Source organism: Dasypus novemcinctus, chromosome 4 (genome assembly GCF_030445035.2).
Source record: "Dasypus novemcinctus isolate mDasNov1 chromosome 4, mDasNov1.1.hap2, whole genome shotgun sequence".
Taxonomy (NCBI): domain Eukaryota; kingdom Metazoa; phylum Chordata; class Mammalia; order Cingulata; family Dasypodidae; genus Dasypus; species Dasypus novemcinctus.
In genome coordinates, this window is record NC_080676.1 from 62,059,185 (window position 1) to 62,079,360 (window position 20,176).

At 44.2% G+C, this 20,176-nt stretch overlaps 1 protein-coding gene across 6 annotated transcripts in view; it reads left to right on the top strand.

Moving 5' to 3' along the window:
* ST6GAL1 (ST6 beta-galactoside alpha-2,6-sialyltransferase 1) overlaps positions 1 to 19,323 on the top strand; it is a 139,655-nt gene extending 120,332 nt beyond the window's left edge. For all 6 annotated transcript variants that reach the window (XM_004473684.4, XM_058295522.1, XM_058295519.2 and 3 more), the window contains 3 exons: positions 11,398 to 11,496; positions 13,411 to 13,585; positions 16,440 to 19,323. In XM_004473684.4, coding sequence (XP_004473741.1) covers positions 11,398 to 11,496; positions 13,411 to 13,585; positions 16,440 to 16,681 — 516 coding nt within the window. In that variant the 3' untranslated portion in view covers positions 16,682 to 19,323. The remainder of the gene's footprint in view (positions 1 to 11,397; positions 11,497 to 13,410; positions 13,586 to 16,439) is intronic.
* The last annotated feature ends 853 nt before the right edge of the window (positions 19,324 to 20,176 follow it).

The following is a 20,176-nucleotide window of genomic DNA, read 5'->3' on the forward strand; positions in this document are numbered from 1 at the left end:
GTAATACATTACTATTTTTCCCTTGCAAGCTGAGAGTGAACACTTTAAGACCATATCAATATTCTGCTCCTCATCAAATTTCCCTTCTATGTTTAGCTTTCTTTTGTCACTTTTGCCTGAACTAATCATTTCTATGATTTTTGCAAAATGGTGGTTTTTTAACTCCATTACTTCCATATTATTTTATCTAGATGTCACTCAGAATTCTACTATATCTGCAACAGCCCCCTTTTCTCTTCATTTCTTCCTTCCTTTCAATCTAATCATATTGGTAAGGACCCACAAATTCCTATTTTTAATTACCTGTCTAAATTATTTGAAAGTCAAATTGTCCCAGGTTTGGCCAGTGGGAATTGCTTCAAACTGGTTCTTGTTTGCTATGTCATGCATGCCCTCATCATTTTCCTTCCTTCCTTTCTCCCCTCCCTTCCCCTCCCCTCCTCTCCCTTCCCCTCCCCTTCCCTTCCTCCCCCTCTACACTTTCTGACATAACAAGATAATTCTAGCAAATTTGGACCTATCTGTTGGGCTTTTAATGTCTATCTTTAAAATTTTAATCCTGAATGTGTATACAAGACAGACCTCTTATTAAAACTTATTAAATATCTTAAAAATGTGTCAGCCCCACTTTCCCAGATTTCTTTTCCTAGGGCAAAGCAAAATGCAATGAGAGCCAGGTCAGTTGTCCTATGTCATAAGCCATGACACTCCATAGGCAAGGGAAAAAGTGATGGCTTATAAAGAGCAGGAGTCAGCGGTCCTGCTCTCTTCCACCTCACACTCTAAAGAGCTTTTTCCGGGAAACGGACTTGGCCCAGTGGTTAGGGCGTCCGTCTACCACGTGGGGGGTCTGCGGTTCAAACCCCAGGCCTCCTTGACCCATGTGGAGCTGGCCCATGCGCAGTGCTGATGCGCGCAAGGAGTGCCCTGCCACACAGAGGTGTCCCCTGCGTAGGGGAGCCCCACGCGCAAGGAGTGCACCCATAAGGAGAGCCCCCATGCGCAGTGCTGATGCGCGCAAGGAGTGCCCTGCCACGCAGAGGTGTCCCCTGCGTAGGGGAGCCCCACGCGCAAGGAGTGCACCCATAAGGAGAGCCGCCCAGCGCGAAGGAGGGAGCAGCCTGCCGAGGAATGGCGCCACCCACACTTCCCGTGCCTACGACACCAGAAGCGGACAAAGAAACAAGACCCAGCAAGGGGACACAGAAAACAGACAACCGGGGGAGGGGAGGGGAATTAAATAAATAAAAATAAATCTTTAAAAAAAAAAAAAAAAAAGAGCTTTTTCCTTTCTTACTCTGACCTTTGATATGTAAATTAAAATTCTCCAGAAAGCATCTAGCCCTACCTATCTTAACTTTTATGACCAAGAGATGTCTCCATATTCTCTGGGCCTTGTTTCTTCTTCTTTTTTTAATTTTTATTTATTTCTCTCCCCTGCCCCCCCCAGTTGTCTGTTCTCTGTGTCCATTTTGCTGTGTGTTCTTCTTTGTCTCCTTCTGTTGTTGTCAGTGGCATGGGAATCTGTGTCTCTTTTTCTTGCGTCATCTTGCTGCGTTAGTTCTCTGTGTGTGCGGTGCCATTCCTGGGCAGGCTGCACTTTCTTTCGTGCTGGGCGGCTCTCCTTATGAGGTACACTCCTTGCATGTGGGGCTTCTCTATGCAGGGGACACCCCTGCGTGGCATGGCACTCCTCGTGCGCCATCAGCACTGTGCATGGGCCAGCTCCACATGGGTCAAGGAGGCCCAGGGTTTGAACCGCGGACCTCGCATGTGGTAGATGGACGCCCTAACCACTGGGCCAAGTCGGCTTCCCTAAAGAAAGATTTTTTTTTTTGGAGGTGCAGGGGAAGGTGCAAGACCTCATATATGGGAAGTAGGACACTCAACCACTTGAGCTACATCTACTCCTTGTTTCTTCTTGAAATGTAAACATCTAGGAACAATCTTCCTGGAACATCTTAACCTAGAGACTTTAATCTGAGCTACAACCATTTGCCCTCTTGTGAAGATAAGTGAGATTTTATTATTTTTGGATTAGAGTAGAGAAGCAACAGGGCAAATTACTACATATCTAAATGCCATGGTTTTGAGGTAAGCTAGAACAAGGAACTGAGGGGAAGGAAAATGTGCCCTGGGAAAGCACTAGGGCAACAAAGAAAGAACAGCCAGTCCTATGTGAACTTCCTGCTTGCAGTTGCCCTTCTGTGCCTGTGCCTACAATGAAAAGTCCTGCCAACAAGGGAGAAGACAACTACCCAAGGTCAGGTGCTTAAAAACAACAGATAATGAGAAGCCCATTTGTACCCCCCTCCCCTGACCCCTTCCTCAGGCTGGCAGACATTTAGAACCATTGAGAAGGTTGTGTTTCCAGTCCTTCTTTTAAGTACCACAGAACGAATGAGAATGTTGCCCCTTGTAAGTCTTTATTTACATGAAGGAAGGAAGAAGGGAGGGGAGCAAGCCTTAATAAAGCTACATCCCCAGACCCAGGGTACCCCTCATGTCCAGCACCCTCTGCCTGCAGTCCCATCTTGAGTGTGTACTTTCACTTTACATTCAGCTCTTTGCTTGCTTGCTTAAACTGTGGCACATCCTTAAATTCTTTCTCGTGATGTGGCCAAGGACCTGGAAGCCCACCCAGCAACAGTATGGGGTGAAGCTGAGGAGGGTAGGGTTTTCTGCAAGAACACTGAGAAATCCAGGGAAGTTTTTATTCTCTCATATGATATTTCTTACCCCGGCTCTGGGATCAGTCATTTTTTCCGAAGAGCCCTGGTTCCTTCAAATGAGAAATGGTATTAGCAACCAAAATCTTGGCATGAGATGTGGTCATTGCTACCAGTTGTCTTTGCTTATAGGCCTTTTGAGCAGGCAAAGCTAGGACATATACACACACATACACACAACAATATCCATATGCAATACAAATGCACATGTATTCATTCATATATATATAAATACAGAATTATATAGATAGATATACAAATTCATATATATGTAAATATGCTTATTTTTGAAAGAATAAATTCCAGATCCAGTCTATCCACACAGGGTTCTTCCTTGCTTTCCCCATTCTGTATTTGTATCCCCCTTCTTTCACAATGAGAACTCTGCCTCTCAACATCAATTCCTTTATTTATTTGCTTATACCAATTATACATCTAAAATAATTCAAAATTGCTTTCTATACCTCCACATAAAACAAACCTACTAAAAAGAGTTCAAGATTTATTGCAGGTGTCCCTCACACTCTACCCATGACTGAGGTTATAGAGTCAAAATAATGTGTATCTAGGTTAACTGGGTTCATTTTTTAAAAATTTCTTTTTACTGTGATTATCAAATTCATTTGAAATTCAGTTGGATTCATTTGTTTCTATTGATTTTCAGTTTTAGAAATTTCTTTCCCTTCCTCTTTTTAAAATATGTGGAATGTCAAAAATACTTCCAAAATTTAAAACTATCCTAACAGAGTATATTAAGGGAAGTGTCATTGCTGCTGTATTCCTTCTACCTTGTTCCCCCCTCCACTCTTTGTAGGTAACCAATTTTGTTGGTGTTTCTATTTGTAAAGATAATCATATGTGTGTATATATATGTTATTTCCCCTTGTTTCTTACATGAAATGGAGCAGACTATATATGCTGTTTTTTTCATATAGCAATATCTTCTGGAAATCATGTTATATTGGTTCATAGTGATCTCCAGCTGCATAGTACACCTTTTTTTTTTTTTAAGTTAGAGAAGGTGTGAGTGTACAAAACAACTGTGCATACCATGTGAGATTCTTATATATCACCCCACCATCAATATCTTACATTGTTATGACACATTTGTTACAAATGTTGAAAGAACATTGTCATATTACTGCTATATGTAGTCCATAGCTTATATTTGGTGTATTTTTCCCACACGCCATCCTATTATTAACACCATGTATTAGTTTTAGTTCCCAAGAGAATGTTCTCATATTTGTACTGTTAACCACAGTCCATCACCCACCACAGGGTTCAGTGTGTTATATAGTCCCCTGCCTTGTACAGTCCATCCAATGTGTATACTCAGTGGTTCTCAATTTCATCACAGAATTGTGATATGGTCACCTCAGTCCATTTTAGAATGTTTTCATTACTGCAAGAGGAAGAGTCCCATACCTCTTTATACCATCCCATTGCTGCTTTAGCAATGATATTGTACCTTCTTTGCCTTTACTGGAAAAATATTACAGTATTACTGATAACTATAGTCTAAAAATAACATTAGGTGTATTTTCCCCATGTATCACCATATTCCTATTTTTAAAGATTTACTTATTTCCCTCCACACCCCACATTATTTTGTGCTTGCTGTCTACTTTCTGTGTCCATTCGCTGTGTGTTCTTCTGTGTCTGCTTTTCTTCTCTCTTTAGGTGGCACTGGGAACTGATCCTGGGACCTTCTGGAGTAAAAGAGAGGTGCTCAGCTCCCTGGTCTGCTGCGTCTCTTATTGTCTGTCCTCTGTGTCTGTTTTTGTTGTGTCATCTTGCTGAGCTAGCTTTCTGCATGGGCCAGCACTCCTGCATGGGCCAGCACACCGTGTGGGTCAGCACTTCACATGGGCCAGCACGCCACCTGGGCTAGTCTCCACTTGGACCAGCTTGGCATGCAGTCCATCTTACCTCACAAGGAGGCCCTGGGAATCAAACCATGGACCTCCCATATGGAAAATGGGAGCCCAATTTCTTGAGTCACATCTACTTCCTTCACCGTATTCTTAACACCTTGTAATAGACATTCTTGTATTTACATTATTAAGCAATCCTCATCCACCACTGAGATGACTATGTTATATGGTCCCTAGATTATCCTCTAGTTTTCTTTCAATTCACAGTAACCTCCCTAGAATACCCTTTTCAGCCACAATCACATTTATAAATGAGCAATGTTTGTTATATTCATTATAATGTGTTATTCATGGTGCTCCTTTATAGGCCAGTTTCATAGCTTATTCTATCAATTACTGAGTATATTCCAATATGTACTTCCTCTAATTCTTCAAGGGTCATGGATGACTTTCTGTGATGCAAGGTTGAAATATACAGTCTTCTGATTTGGGGTTTATGGGTGGGTACCACTTGTGGCTGCCCTCTCTGTGTTTGTGTGCGTCCTGTCCAACTGTAGCTTATGGCATTCAGACCTGCGCATTAGGCCCTGGTGCTCCATATTGTTTTTCATGTCTACTCGAGTTCCCAACCACCCTTTCTTTGTTTTCCTATAATATTGACTAGCTTCGCAACTCACTGGGCAAATTTTAGCATCTCTTAATGTTGGACAAATGTTGTATAAATGGTATTTGTAGTCTGAGACCTACGTTTGCATCCCTGCTGTGTGAACTTGGGCCGCTTATATATTCTCTCAGAGTTCCTTTATATCCCCTGCATGGGGCTTAGAAATATCATGAGGAATAAATGAGAAGACATATGTTTAATGAGCTTTTGTAAATAACATCTATCCACAAAGGTATTATTATTATTATTACTTTCTAAATACTCAGAAAGGTTTATTAAAACACGCACACGTAGACACACACACACAATTTTTTCTATCCATAAGAAAGACTGCTGGGCCAGAATTCAGGAGACCTATTCCTGTTCTACCACTTATTAGTAAAGTGACCCTGAGGAAGTCCTTTTCCTCTGCCTTGTTTGTTCTCTTCTAAAATGGGAATAATAATGTGTGGTGTATTTCACAGGACCATTTATAGAGATTAAGTGAGTTCATGCATGTGAAAGTATCTTCTACATTAGAGTGCTATACTTGTACAAATCACTCTGCAGCCACAGTTTAACGCTGAGAACTGCAAGCATTTTGACCCCTTCTTTGGGTATCTGCCATTGACCTTAACTGTTGTGTGAAACAAGCTCGCTAAGTCTAGACACTAGGTAAGATATATGTATAATATGGGGTGGGGGTGGATTATTGGGAAAGAAGAAAGAACAAAATATTTATAGTGAGTAGCTATAGCTGGAGAGTGCAATTTTGGATGAAGATTATTTTCTTCATTAAACTTTCCTCATGTTTTCTAATTTTCTGCAGTGAACATTCATTACTTTTTAACTAGAAAGGTTACTTTAAACAGAGTTTTTAAAACAGCTACACAGGCATCTCCCTGGTGCTGCCTTTTCCTGGCAGGTGTTCCCTGGGGCTCTGTTGCTTTGGTGACGACTTATTCTCCCCATTGTGAGGGCCCCCTGGGATCCCAGAACCTGTGTCCGGCTCCCCAAAGGAATAAATGTGAGAGCATCTGAGAAGAGCTTCATTCCTTCCCAAGTCCCTTCTGCTGCAGCTGAGATGTTGTCAGGGCATGGCAGGGCACCAGGTCACCTTGGGTGGCAATTCCCTGTGAATAAGTCACCCCAGGCTTGGAGATAGGAAGTGACCTGCTGAGTTAGACGCAAAACTGGGCTGGAACCCATGTCTCCCAATTCCCCCGAGCAGTTTTGAGGGCCTCTTTTTTTTTGAGGAAATTTTTGAACCTCACAAAAAGGGTCACCAGAATTAATGTGGGTAAGTTCAGAGCAAAGTCCATTTAGTATGGGGGCGCAAAGTGGGTGCTGGCTTGCTCTTCCCCTTGCCCTCCACCAGATCCCAGCCCCAGGCCACTTTCTGTTTCTCCTCTCCAGATAAAACTAGCATTTATCTTCACATTTTCCCAGTTTCTTGGATTATTTTTTCATTCATTTTAATCACTTGAGTGAATAACCATTTCTCTGTTGTGTTCAGGGAGAACTGGGGATAACCCATATCTTGCTAGTGGGACCAGTGGTTTGGGGAGTGCAGCTGCCTATAAGCCACTTTGCCCACTCTGAAACTCTTGCTGGAGAGGGGCTATGGCAGAAGATTTTTTAAAAATCCCAGGTATCTGTAAACTTCATGAATATGTATAAATCATCTATCATCATTACTCTGCATAGAAAGAAGCATAGCTCAAGAAAGGACTTGTTGGTTTCAGTATACCAGCTGATGTTTGGGAACATTGTGAGATGGGATAGGAGTATACTTGGCAAGGCCCCCTCTGTCAGAAAGCCTGATCTGCCTTTGGATTGTAGCAATGAAAGGCTTGTGCTGGAAGTTGCAGCATTTCCAATGGAAAGAAGACAGTGCTTAAAGTCAAAACGTGTGGGTTCCATTCCTGGTTCCCAGCATCTCTCAGCTGTGGGGCTGTTTGTCAGTTGTCCCATTCTTAAACTTCAGATCCCCACTTCTCTCCACCCCATCCCTACACACATACTAATTGCTCCTTTATTTGTATCCTCCTTGCAGTAAATGGCCTGAGATCCAGGAGTCACCTTTGACCCCCTTTTCCTAAATTGTCAATATCCAATTAATTCTGCAAGTCCTGTCATTTGTAACTTTTTTCTCCATTCCCCATCATTTATTGCTTAGACTACAACCATAGCTTCTATCTGGTCTCCTTTTGTCTAAACACACTAGTCCAAAACACCAGTCTGGTGAGGTCCTTCTCACTTATAATCCTTCAGTGGTTCCTATAACCTTCTAAAGAAACTCTAAGCTCTGTAGCATTGTCCCTGCCTACCATACCAGCCTTTACTTTGATCCCTTCTAGCTCTAGCTCTGTATCCTAGGCATATTGAACAACTTGCAATTCCCATACAAGCTACTCAACTGTACTAGCTGCAGCTGTGTTGACTTGAAGTGATAGAAACACTGCCTCCCAGCCCTCAAATACTAAGTTAAGAAAAAAATGTATTTCTCATGTAAAAGAAGTCCAGATGTAGACACTAGGGCTGGTATAGTATTTCACAGTGTCAAGAACCCAGGCTTCTTCTACCTGATGGATTTGCATGTGATTTCATTTCAGGGCTCAAAAAACTGCTTAAGCTCCAGCTACCACAACCACCTTTACAGCAGGAAGGAGGAAGGAATAAGGAAGGGCATGCACCCTGTCTTAAGGATACTTCCTGGAAGTCATTCTAGCCTACATGCAATTGTTAGAATTTAGGCAAATGGCCAGACTTAGCTGCAAGGGAGGCTGGGAAATATAGTATATTTCAGGTAACCATTTGTTGAGGTAAAAATCAGGGGGTTTGTTACCAAGGAGTAAAGAAAAGAGTGGCTACTGGGTAATACCTAGCAGTCTCTGCTGTATACTCTCACATCTGAGGACTTACACAAAGCGCTCCTTCTGTCTGGGACAAACTCCCTTTCCCCCTTATACTTTCCTGGCTTGGCATTCTCTTATTTGTCTTTAATTCTCATTTACCTCATGGCCATCCCCACCCTCCACCCTGTGCCAGCCTCTGCTGTCACACTTAATCATCACTTCATTGTTGAACTTCCCCACTGGCTTAGGACTGCCAGGAGGGCTGCCTTAAACCTTGGACTCTGCAGTATGTGGTATAATGCATAATCCCTGGCTGAGGTGGGCCCACCACCAATATTTCTTGTCTCAAAGATATACCAAGGAAATTGGATTATTTTTTTTCAGGTTTCCAGGGACTCCTACATCTTTAAGAGGCCACATGGGGTGGTGGATGGCAGGGTGGTGGTGGCTGAATAATCTTACAGGCTCATCACAAATTGCTGTTCCTTTGGGTGCACACAGACCACCCCCATCCCCTAGGTGTTTTTCAAATATTCCAGTAACATTGACGAGGTCTTGGCCTTTGTGATGTGATCAAGGTGGGGAAAGGTTTGATTTTCATGATTTCTTCTTCTCAGTTTCCACCCAGGCGGCAGCATCTCCCACCTGCTTTTTTAAGGTCAATTTTGTCAGCTAGCCCCATATATCAGTTTTGGATTTCTTCATTTAAGAGAGGCACGAATGATCCCTTAATTTCTAAGCCTTTGGTGCCCCTTTCCTGTCTTTTTCATTCACTTATTTACCCCATTTGATTCTCCAGGCAGCTTCTGTTTGAGTGAGCAGAGCAAGTGGTGGTGTCCGCATTTCACAGATAAGAAAATGAAGGCATACATTACCCAACTTGCTCAAGGTCTAGGCAAATTAGTGGCAAAACCAGGATTTGGACCCAGGTCTTTCTGGCTTCATGCCCAGTATCTTTCACCTTCTGCTACCACACTCTTTCCTTTCTTTAATAAATAATTTGATTAACATCTATATGCATATTTTTTCCTCGTGAATTTGGATTCTTTCTTAGGATAGATCCCAAAAGTGGAATTATCTAGCCAAAGGATATAAATATGTTTCTGTCAAGGCTCTTAATATATTTTGCAAAATCATTCTGGCAGGATTATCATGTGGAGTGATATTATGCTGTCCCATTTCCACTGTGCTCTCACCCCAACAATTTCAAAATCTGAGTGGAACCCTTTCTGTCCTTATCATGCATATTTAACCCAGGTCAGCCCTGGAGTGAATGCAGGTCCCAGCTAGAGAGGAGCTGGAACTGGTTCCCCCAGCAGTTGCTGTTCTGGGCAGCCCCCTCACATTTAAGCATCGCACCAACCTGGTGAGATTCTCCTATAGAAAGGTGCATATTTTTGCCAAAACCAGAGCCTCTACACACAGCCAATGCCTTCATCTAGTGCTTCATCATAGGCACAATGACCTGTTCTGGTTCTGCAGGAAGTGGTGGCTGTGTTGGGACTTAGAGAGAAATAACATGCTAGTCTCCATCATGATGGTGCAAATGTGTAAAGACTTTACACAATAAGTTGTAGGCAATTAAAAGGATTTTTAGAGATAATTTTGACTACATGCAATTCTGATGTTAGAACATAACACCCTAAATTAAGACCTAAATTGAAAAAAAATGCAGTCATTCACACTGAGACTGGATTTGGTTTTCAGAAATCTCAAGTCTGTGGCTACAAGAAGTAAGAGTGTCTTTCAGGGCACACATAGAAAGTTTTATGTCCTTCATATGGTGCTTAAGCTGGGAATTTGAGCCTTGTGCTCATCCCTTTCTTGAACACTGCCTCCAGTGTATTTTTAGGAAGAATCAGCCAACCTCATTATACCTTTTAACTCCACAAAAGGCCAATAAGGTATTAAATGTACTATCCCCTAGAGCCTTGCTCTTATAAGTGTTTGAGTAGCCTTATCCAGTGGTGATATTCTACATATCTCTATTTTCAGTTTACACCATGGACTATCAGTGCCATCTTGATTATTGGAAATAGTCATTAGTATGTTTGAATCTAATCCGATTAGAGAAACAATTCCCAAAGTCCCAGACCAACTCAGAAATCTCATCCTTAAGATTCTACTTCCCAAGAACCACTCTTGGTTCCAGATCTGTATTAACCTGGGTTCTCCAGGGAAACAGGCAACAATGATTTATTATAGGAATTGGCTCGTGTCACTATAGGGTTGGGCAAGTCCAAATTCCATAGGGTGGGACACAAACTGGGAACTCTGATGATGGTTTCAGTGAATTCCCTAGGAGCAGCTATCTGTCTGGAGTAGAAATAGTAATTCTTTTTGACTGCTGAAATCATCAGCTCTCTCTCTAAGGCCTTTAACTGATTGGATGTGACTTCTCTCATTGCTGAAGGCAGTCTCCTGTATTGATTGTAGGTGCAGTCAACCATAGATGTGATCAACTGACTAATGATTTAAATTCATGAAATATCCTTACAGTAACAATTAGACCAGTGCTAGTTTGAACAGACAACTGGTACCATAAACTAGCCAAGTTAACCATCATACTTCTCTTACCCCACACAAGGCGAGACTCCATGGTACTATTATGCTATGCCATTTCCACTGTACTCTTCCAAAATCGGAATGGAGCCCTTTCTTTTTTTTTTTAAGATTTATTTATTTATTTCTCTCCCCTTCCCCCCCACCCTGGGTGTCTGTTCTCTGTGTCTATTTGCTGTGTCTTCTTTGTCAGCGGCACGGGAATCTGTTTCTTTTTGTTGCGTCAGCTTGTTGTGTCAGCTTGTTGTGTCAGCTCTCTGTGTGTGCGGTGCCATTCTTGGGCAGGCTGCACTTTCTTTCGCACTGGGCGGCTCTCCTTACAAGGCGCGCTCCTTGCGCGTGGGGCTCCCCTGTGTGGCAGGGCATTCCTTGCATACATCAGCACTGCACATGGGCCAGCTGCACACTGGTAAAGGAGGCCCGGGATTTGAACCGCGGACCTCCCATGTGGTAGACGGACGCCCTAACCACTGGGCCAAGTCCACCGCCCTGAATGGAGCCCTTTTGTCCTATAGTTGGTTGCTTGCATAAAATGTCATTTGAGATCTATCAGAGTTCAGAATGGCATCTTTACTCACTTCCCACTAAAGTAAAAAGCTGCATCCAAACTTAGAAGCATCACAGGGGCTCTGGGCCCCAGGGCAGTACTTGTGATATGTAAATTATTATTCTTACACAAATTTCTACAGTAAATGTCCAAGTGCCATATTGCCTGTTTCTTCCTACAGCTGGTCACCACAGAAAAGCGCTTCCTCAAAGATAGTTTCTACAATGAAGGAATCCTAATTGTGTGGGACCCATCTGTGTACCATACAGACATACCAAAGGTACGTGGCTAGCCATGGGAAACAGGGGTTGGGTCACTAATTTGTCTATAGATCCTTGAGAGTTCCTGGAGTTTTAAAGACATAGCTGACCTGAGCCATCCCTGAGAGTAGGCTTTTTTAGTTTCAGGGAACATACTCCTTTCGACTAGTAGGTACAAAAGCATTCCTGTCCTGTACCAGCTGCTCTCTGTGGCCCATGCCACACTGCCAAGAATTTATTCCCCTATTTTGATATGTGTTAAGAGTAATAGAGGTTCATGGATGAACCTTGGAGACCTCATGTTGAATGAAATGAGTCAGACACAGTAGGAGAGATATTGTATGACCTCACCTATATGAAATAACCAGTGTATGCAAATTCATAGTCAGAAAGTAGAGTACAGTTCACTGGGGTAGGGGTAGAGGGAAGGAATGGTGAGACCATGCTTTATGGGTACAGAATTTCTGTTTGTGGGTGATGAAAATGTTTTTGTAATTGATGATAGTGTTGATGGTATACTTGAAAGTCGTTAAAATGGGCATTTTTATGTTATATATATGTGATCACAATAAACATTAAAAAAAAAAAAGAAAGAAATGGAGGCAGAATTTCTCACCATCAGGGATACATTTCTTCCTGACAAGCATCAGCATGAGTAGACAGTGGTTGCTCTCATTACTATAAATAAGATGACCTCACTTTTGTCCCACACTTCAAGTTTCCAGAATTCTTCTCATTGCATTTGCACTACAACACAAGTAAGTCAACAGAAGCATGGTTGGGGCAGTGGACTTGGCCCAGTGGTTAGAGTGTCCGTCTACCACATGGGAGGTCCGTGGTTCAAACCCCGGGCCTCCTTGAACCGTGTGCAGCTGGCCCATGCACAGTGCTGATGCACAAGGAGTGCCCTGCCACACAGGGGTGTCCCCCGCACAGGGGAGCCCCACACGCAAGGAAGAGCCACCGAACGCGAAAGAAATTGCAGCCTGCCCAGGAATGGTACTGCCCACACGGAGAAGTGACACAACAAGATGACGCAACAAAAAGAAACACAGATTCCCGTGCCGCTGACAACAGAAGCGGACAAAGAAGATGCAGCAAATAGACATAGAGAACAGACAATGGGGGGGGGGGGGGCAGGGAAGGGGAGAGAAATAAATAAATAAATCCTTAAAAAACCAAACAGAAGCATGGTTGTCCCATTTTACAGATGGGGAACCTGGCAGGCAGAGAGGGGATGTCACCTGTCCCAGAGTTTGATTTACTAAGCAGGGGGCCCAGATCTGTAACATCACCTCCTTCTGGGACGTTGATGTGAGTTTTAGGCCTGCTGGAATCTCCAGCTCTCTGAAACAGTCCTCTCTCTCTGTTTTAGAGAACTGATGGCCTGTCCCTGATAGAGGCTGCAGTAGCCATAGGAAAATGGCTTTAAGGGAGACTGGAAGAAAACACCTAATTCTCAAGTTGGACCCACCAATATCTGACTAGCTCTGGTGATCCTGGCACCCTTTCTACCTCTGTTTCCATATTTTCCACTTATCTCAGGTAGAATTCATATTTGTCCAAGTTAGAACAAGGTCTCTGATCCCATAGATGTAACAACCTGTGTCCCTGTTTTCTCATCTTTAAAAATGAAAGGTGCAGTTAGATGGAGCCCAAGGCCCCTTTCAGCTCTCATGTCATTTCTAGAGTCTATGATTTTGATGTTGTAAGCTGTTTCAAGGTCATCAAGCTCAAAATTCCTGTAAGCACAGGCAACATGCTAGGCCCCACTCTGCTATTATGTGCTGTGGAGAAGTCTGGTATCTGCTCTGGGAAGAGGGCTATGTCCCAAGATTTTGCTGTGGACTTTCCCTCCTGAGTCATAATATGTGGATATCTGCCTGATCAGTGGCACACTTCTATTCTTGAGAAGACCTTTTCTTCTTTTTCAGTGGTACCAGAATCCTGATTATAATTTCTTTAACAACTACAAGAGCTATCGTAAAATGCATCCGGATCAGCCCTTTTATATCCTTAAGCCCCAGATGCCTTGGGAGCTGTGGGACATCCTTCAGGAAGTGTCCCCAGAGGCGATTCAACCAAACCCGCCATCCTCTGGGATGCTTGGTGAGTCCATGTCTGTGGAAAGACCTCTTGCATTTGTTTTCAGAAGAGGTGGGCTTTCTTCTGAGATCTCACTCATTAACTCATTCATTTGCTCACTAAACAATTGCCAGGTTTCTGCTCTACTTATAGACTCTGCCAAGTTCTAGCTAAGACACATAGGTAAATAAGATAGAATCCTTCTCCAGTAGATGTTTAGTGGAGGAGTTAACTCCTGATAGGTGTTTAAGAGGTATCTGGAGTAACCAGCTTATGAGACCTCTTTCGGTTTGTGCCAGGAAAGAGAGGCAGCCTCAGAGTCACAGGGAGATGGATCCCTTCTAGATGGAGAATCAGATACGGCTTCATGAAGGAAGTAACACTTGAACCAGGCCTTCAAAAGGGGGAGGATTCAACAGGTGGAGCTGGAGTAAAGGGGAGTGTGTAAACAAGAGGGGAAGACAGGAGGAGCAGAAATGGGACTCAGGCAAGGCAAGTGAGGCAGTGACCTTGGGCATACAATTTAATGGGTGCTGAAAAACAGTAATCAGGATTAAGCAAGATATTTTACTGTGATATCTTAAAAAATCACAATTAATACAAAGAAATCTACAAGCAAAATATTTAAATCTTAAATAAAGACAGGATCAGTAATAATGCTCAACCAAGTCATATTGAACCTGAAGCAAAAGGAAAAAGTTGTAATACAGATCCTGTCTTTTTTTCAAAATTTTGATAATTTGTTCACCCTAGTTGAACACCTGTGTCATGGCTCTAGCAGAGAAATGAGTTGTGAAGCTAAGCAGGAGTTTTAGGTACATGTAATGAGCTGTGGGAGTTAAGGAAGAATGGGATTAGATTACAGAGGCCCCAAATACTCTCATGGTCCTTCTGCCCTTTTCTGTGTTTCACTTTGAGTTTGGAGGGACCACTGGGCAATTTCCATGAAGCTCTAGGGCAGGGCTTCCTAACAAGGGGTCCGTGAGCTTGAATTGAAATTCAAAAAAACATTATGCTTGTGGGGACTTGTTGGTGCAGGTGAGATTTATTTATTAAATAACACGCAGTATAGTATGGACTTAGTAAGGATCTGCAGTTTTCTTCTGACTGGCAAAGGGGTCTGAGGAACAAAAAAGGTTAAGAACCCCTGCTCTAGGGGGTGTGTGTACACAGGGACTGAAGCTTCCTCCTCTGTGCCCCACAGTTTTTGCACCGGATGACCCTAACTACTCATAGTTGTGTAATTTGTCTGCCTACCTCCCGTTAAACTGCAAACTCCTATGGGGGGATTGTGCTCAATTCATCTTTGTGGGTCTGGCACAGGATAGCTCTTCTGTAAGTGTTCCCTGAATAAATGAATGGATTAGTTTATCAATATTAGAGGCCTTTCTTCAGGCAGAGATTGGGGCATTTACTCACAGTATCATGTCTTCATACCCATTTCTTAATTTTTGGATGGGTACATTTGGTTAGGCTATTGATCTGAGGTCTTTCTTAATGTAGGCATTTACATTAAGTAATGTAGCTACATTTACAACTTTAGCCACATTCCGTAAGTTTTAGTATGCTGTGTCTTCATTTTCATTCACCTCAAAGTCTTAGATGGGTACATTTGGGTCTTTTCTGGAGCCCTTTAAATAGGAGGAATTGGGAAAGCATCCTGGGGACAAACACACTTTCCCATTGTCCTCTTGCCCTGCCTTTGCCAGTGCTGTTTCCTGCACCACAGAGCCTCTATTTTTGTTCTGTCTGTCATGGCTATAGCATACCATTGAAGTGCTTTCCCAGGTGAAGTACTCCCTCCTGTAATTTCTAGTAACAGTCCTGCTGTGACTACCAGTTGTAAAACTAACTTTTTTCTTCTACTGGACTAGGGGGCCAGAGGTGGGGCTTTTCCCATATCTGATTCTTCCTGGACAACATTGCTACCAGGAGTTTCCAGTTTTGCTATTAGTGAGAACTGCTCTATCATAAAGGTTCCCTATATTTATATTTGACAAATGGGGTCTTAGCACTATGGTCAAACTTAATCCTAACAGTACGTTATGGGGTACAAGGTGTGAATAGATTTCCTCTTTGGGCATATGAAGAGCCAGAGGCTCAGAGAGAGGATCTACCCTGCACCACCTGACCTGGCCAGTGGGGACGAGGCAGGTTGGGCACAAGTGTCCTGTCACTCATTTGGTGTGCTTCTCCATGTTCTGCACTGCCTCCCTGGAGAGTGCCAATCTCAGGCACTGCCCTTGTGCCCATGGCCCAGCACTTCCTTGGAGTCCAGTCTCCCTTCCTGAATGAGCAGGAAGCCCATTAGAACTGACAGAGCCCACTGCCTCTCCTCCCAGCTCAGAGGAAAAAAACCAAGTCAGTTTTTCCTGTAGCCACAGTGGGTATGTGAGCCTAAAGCCTCCCTGCCACATACACACTCACACACACAAACTGTTACCTGCACATATTATAAGAAACAAGCTCCCCTCAAATAGGACATCAAAGAGGTTCCTCTAGGATGTAAAAGTGCTATGAAGTGTTATACATATGTGATGTCATTTCTTCCCCAGTAGTTTAGTCGCTCTGTCTTCTTTCTTCATATAGCCATACATGTAGCTCATCAACATCGATGAATTCATTGGCTGATTAACAGAGTCCTTCAATCCACTAGCATTAAGGAAGGACCTGCCATCCACCAGGTCCTGAACCCTGAGGAAATTTCTTCTGGGTTTGGTTTACCAGAGTGATTCAGATTAGAAATCATAGTAATAAACAGAAACCCCAGATGGACTGTCTCTCCAAATTTGGGGTCATGAGCTCTTGGGCCCACTGGCAGAGCTCCAGGGTGCTGGGCTGGGTTGTTGGGCAGGACTTACCTCTATTCCCTCTCCAGGCATCATCGTCATGATGACACTGTGTGACCAGGTGGATATTTATGAGTTCCTCCCGTCCAAGCGCAAGACTGATGTGTGCTACTACTACCAGAAGTTCTTCGACAGTGCCTGCACAATGGGCGCCTACCACCCTCTCCTCTTTGAGAAGAACCTGGTGAAGCACCTTAACCAGGGCACAGATGAGGACATTTACCTGCATGGAAAGACCACATTGCCCGGCTTCCGGAGCATTCACTGCTGAGCATGGGCTACCTGGCCAGACCCCCTCACCCTTCTCCACGGGGCATGGTGGGCTGTTCCTTTAGGTGCACAGGCCTGGAAAACCATGTTCCTGATAATTCCACCCTGCTTCTTGCACTCTGGGGCCTTTTGTCGGGAAGAGTTCTGGGGCTTCAGGGGCCTGAGGGCAAGAAACCAAGTCTGCCTTCCCTGTAGCCACAGTGAGGTATGTGAGCCCAAAGTCTGTATACCATACACGTGGACACATGCATGAACAGGTCCTCCTTTCCTTCTACATGGGTAGATGCAAGATCTGCTTTTCCCCACCAGGGCTGCCAAAGCTGGACTTTTATTTCCCCTCTTCAGTGATGTTATTCTGGCAAGCAGCACTTTGCATTGCTTGAAATTTCATGTTTCAAAGAAATTCCCCCAAATTATAATTCTGCCCAGTGCAGGGTGGCTCTGGACTGGGGGAAGTTAGTGGTATGGGACACAGGAAACATGCTTGATTCCTCCAAAACAAATTTGCTCCCAAGATCCATGCCCCTGGAGTCATCTGGGAGAAGCAGTGTTTTTGTCACTTGGGCAGGTTTGGCTGGCCCTTAGCTTCAGTGCTTATGAGAAAAGGGTCTTGATAAGCCTGTCTTTCCTGGCCATAGGGAGATACAAGATACAGTCTCTGTCTTCAAATTCTTCATAGTTCAGTGGGAGAGAGAGACTTGTCAATGGGCAGTTATAATTCCATGTGCTAGGTGCTAGCAGAGAAATGGGTGCTGTGCTGTTGATCTGTGCACCTGGCAGGGGCCACAGACCTGGTGTGTCTGTAAGTGTCACAGAAGACTTCATAGAAATGGGGGCATTTGAGTGAGTCAGGCGGATTTTGTCTGAGTCATTGGAGTTTTATTTTCCTGTCTTCCTTTATCACCCATGTTTATTTTCTAAGACCTGCCTGAAATTATAGGCTCAAGACAGTTATTGAGTAGGCAGTGATGTGCAGCCCCGTAGCAGACTCCAGGCAAGCAGATGCCGAAGTCTTGATTTCTGTGGGCTTAGCCTGGCCGGACCCCATTCTACCAGCCGAGTTTATACATTACACCCCAACTCTTACTAATGCCTACCTTCAAACGCCCCGACTGCTACCTTTCCCTTTAAAATGTCCTTCCCCCTCCCAAATTACTTTTAAGCATTTTCTGCCTAAAAGTTGCCTGGTTGTATTTCTTTGACCTTGCTGGCCTTCTGTGTAAGTCTCTCAGAGAGTGCAGGGATGAGGCTCCCTAGGGCTTGGTGTCCCCTCAGAGGTCAGAAGCTTGCCAATCCTAATTTTCAACAGGGAGTGAAGGGCTGTGGTATCTGATTGCCATGGCCTCCTGCCCTTCCTTCCTCTGCCCGGTTGAGAACCTCATTGGACTGGTCTGGCCCCTGGCATGGAGAGGCTAAATGATTTGCTCAAGGTCACATCATGCTGGGGAGTCAGGGCTCCTAAGACCTGAGCGTCTGGACTCCCAGACTGCCCCCCATGCTCCAGGGTCTCAAATACGTGAGTTCCAGACAAGCTTGAGACCGGGGTACCCATTTGCTGCCAAAGTTTGGCTTATGTACACAGTAGAAGGCGCACTGGCGAAAGAAGTCCTGGGTTTTCAGATTGATGTTCCCGTACTCAACCTGTGTCACCCTGGGCACATTTCTCTTCTCTGAGCCTGTTTCCACTTCCTACCTCACAGGGCTGTTGTGAGGGACCATGAACGCTCCTGTCCTGGCTATGCTCTGGGCACAAAGTAGGTACTCAGTACATGCTGGTTTGCTTCATTCCTTTACTAAGGCCCTGCTGTGTGCTCACACCTTGGCTGAGCCCGGCCCTGCTCTAAGGGAGGCTAGAGACAAGGGAGGCTCTGCCCTCAGGGAATTAACCACCCTATTGGAAGACAGCCTGCCTTGAAGCCCCCAGAAAACCATCCAAGGCAGTGGAGGTGGAGTGGGGGAGACAGACATGCCCCTTCTCCTCCTCCCCACGTGCAGCTCAGGTCTGATCCTCCCTGGAAATGGGCGGAGCACTCAGGCACTAAACTGCTGTATGGAATGAGTCTTTTACATTTCTCTGGGCCTGGGAATTCCTGGCCTGCTTTACGTTCTGATTTGACAAACTCATCATGAGCTTTGAATCATGAATACCGAGTGTGGGGTATTCTGTCAGTGGGAAATCCATTTTGGTGTGGAGGCTGAGACTACACTGGGTAGATGCTAGTTTTTAATTTTTATTATTAATATGAGGGATCAAATTAATTTAAGTATGATTCTGAAATCTATAGAATTTTTTTATTCTGTGCTTTCTATTTGTGGAAACTTTTGTAAAATGCAAACAAGATAAGGGTATTATTGGGGGTCTGATGAGATAAATGTTTAATATTTGTGAAGGATAATTTAAAAATGATCATGGATGCTGCAGGAAAGCCTCTGTCTACACTGGGTTTGTCTTCTTCAGTAGCCATCTATTTATCCTATAGCAGGAGGTTCCCTAATCGTTCCGCCAATCAAAAAAGCTACTGATCTTGGTTTGGTGTTGAGACATTAGTCTCAGGAACTTCCAAAACCTGCCTAAGCTAATTCTGAATTATCCAAAGATTATGTAAATTTTGAAAATAAATGTGTGTGTGTGTGTTTTTTAAAGCTGGTGCGTCCCTTCTTGTTAAGGGGATAACTGCTGATGATCAGCTCATGTCGGCAAGGAGGACACAGTGGGATCCTAAATCCCAGTTCAGGAACTTAAGGCCCCTGGCTTCTCTGGCCTTAGCCTCTCTCTTCATTACTCCAGGAAAAAGCATGCTTACTTATATGACAGGAAAATACCCTTGAAATAATAACATACACACACACACACACACACATACACACACCCAGTTCCTCCGGGAAGGGGTGTAGCAGACTTGGAGGCACAATGAAAGAAAGATCCCTACCTTGGTTTCTAAAAGCCTAAAGCCTTTAAGGAAAGATGTCCCAAGAGAAGAGCCAGAATGTTTAGACAAAACTCCTAAGAGCAGGAGTCAGAGGAGGCAGGATGATTCAGGTACCTACAAACTTCTCCCCTCCCCTCCCATCCCCAACCACTCCCCAAAAACAGAGTCTCCCAGGGTGGGGCAGGAAAGAGCATCCAAGGGAGCCTGGCTGTCACTTCTGTGCCCTGCTGCCCGGCCAAGCTCTAGGAGAACAGCCTGCCTTTGGAGGGTGCGGTTCCTAGGGGCCTTGGCTCCTCTTTACCACATGTCACTTGGAGAAAGAAAGATGGAAGCCGCGAAGAGAAAGGCCAATAAAGAGAGAGACCCACCTCTCTCCATACCCCCTTCCATCCCCCAGGGGCTCTCGTCACCCACAGAAGCTAACCTCCAGGCACCGGCCCGAGCCTCCACAGGGCACTCCTCACCCACAGAAGCATAATTCTGTTTTCACAGGTCTGTTTTCATGCCCTGGCATTGTGCTGGGCCTGCATCAGTTTCTAGAACTGTGGGAGGAAGAGGGAGATGGG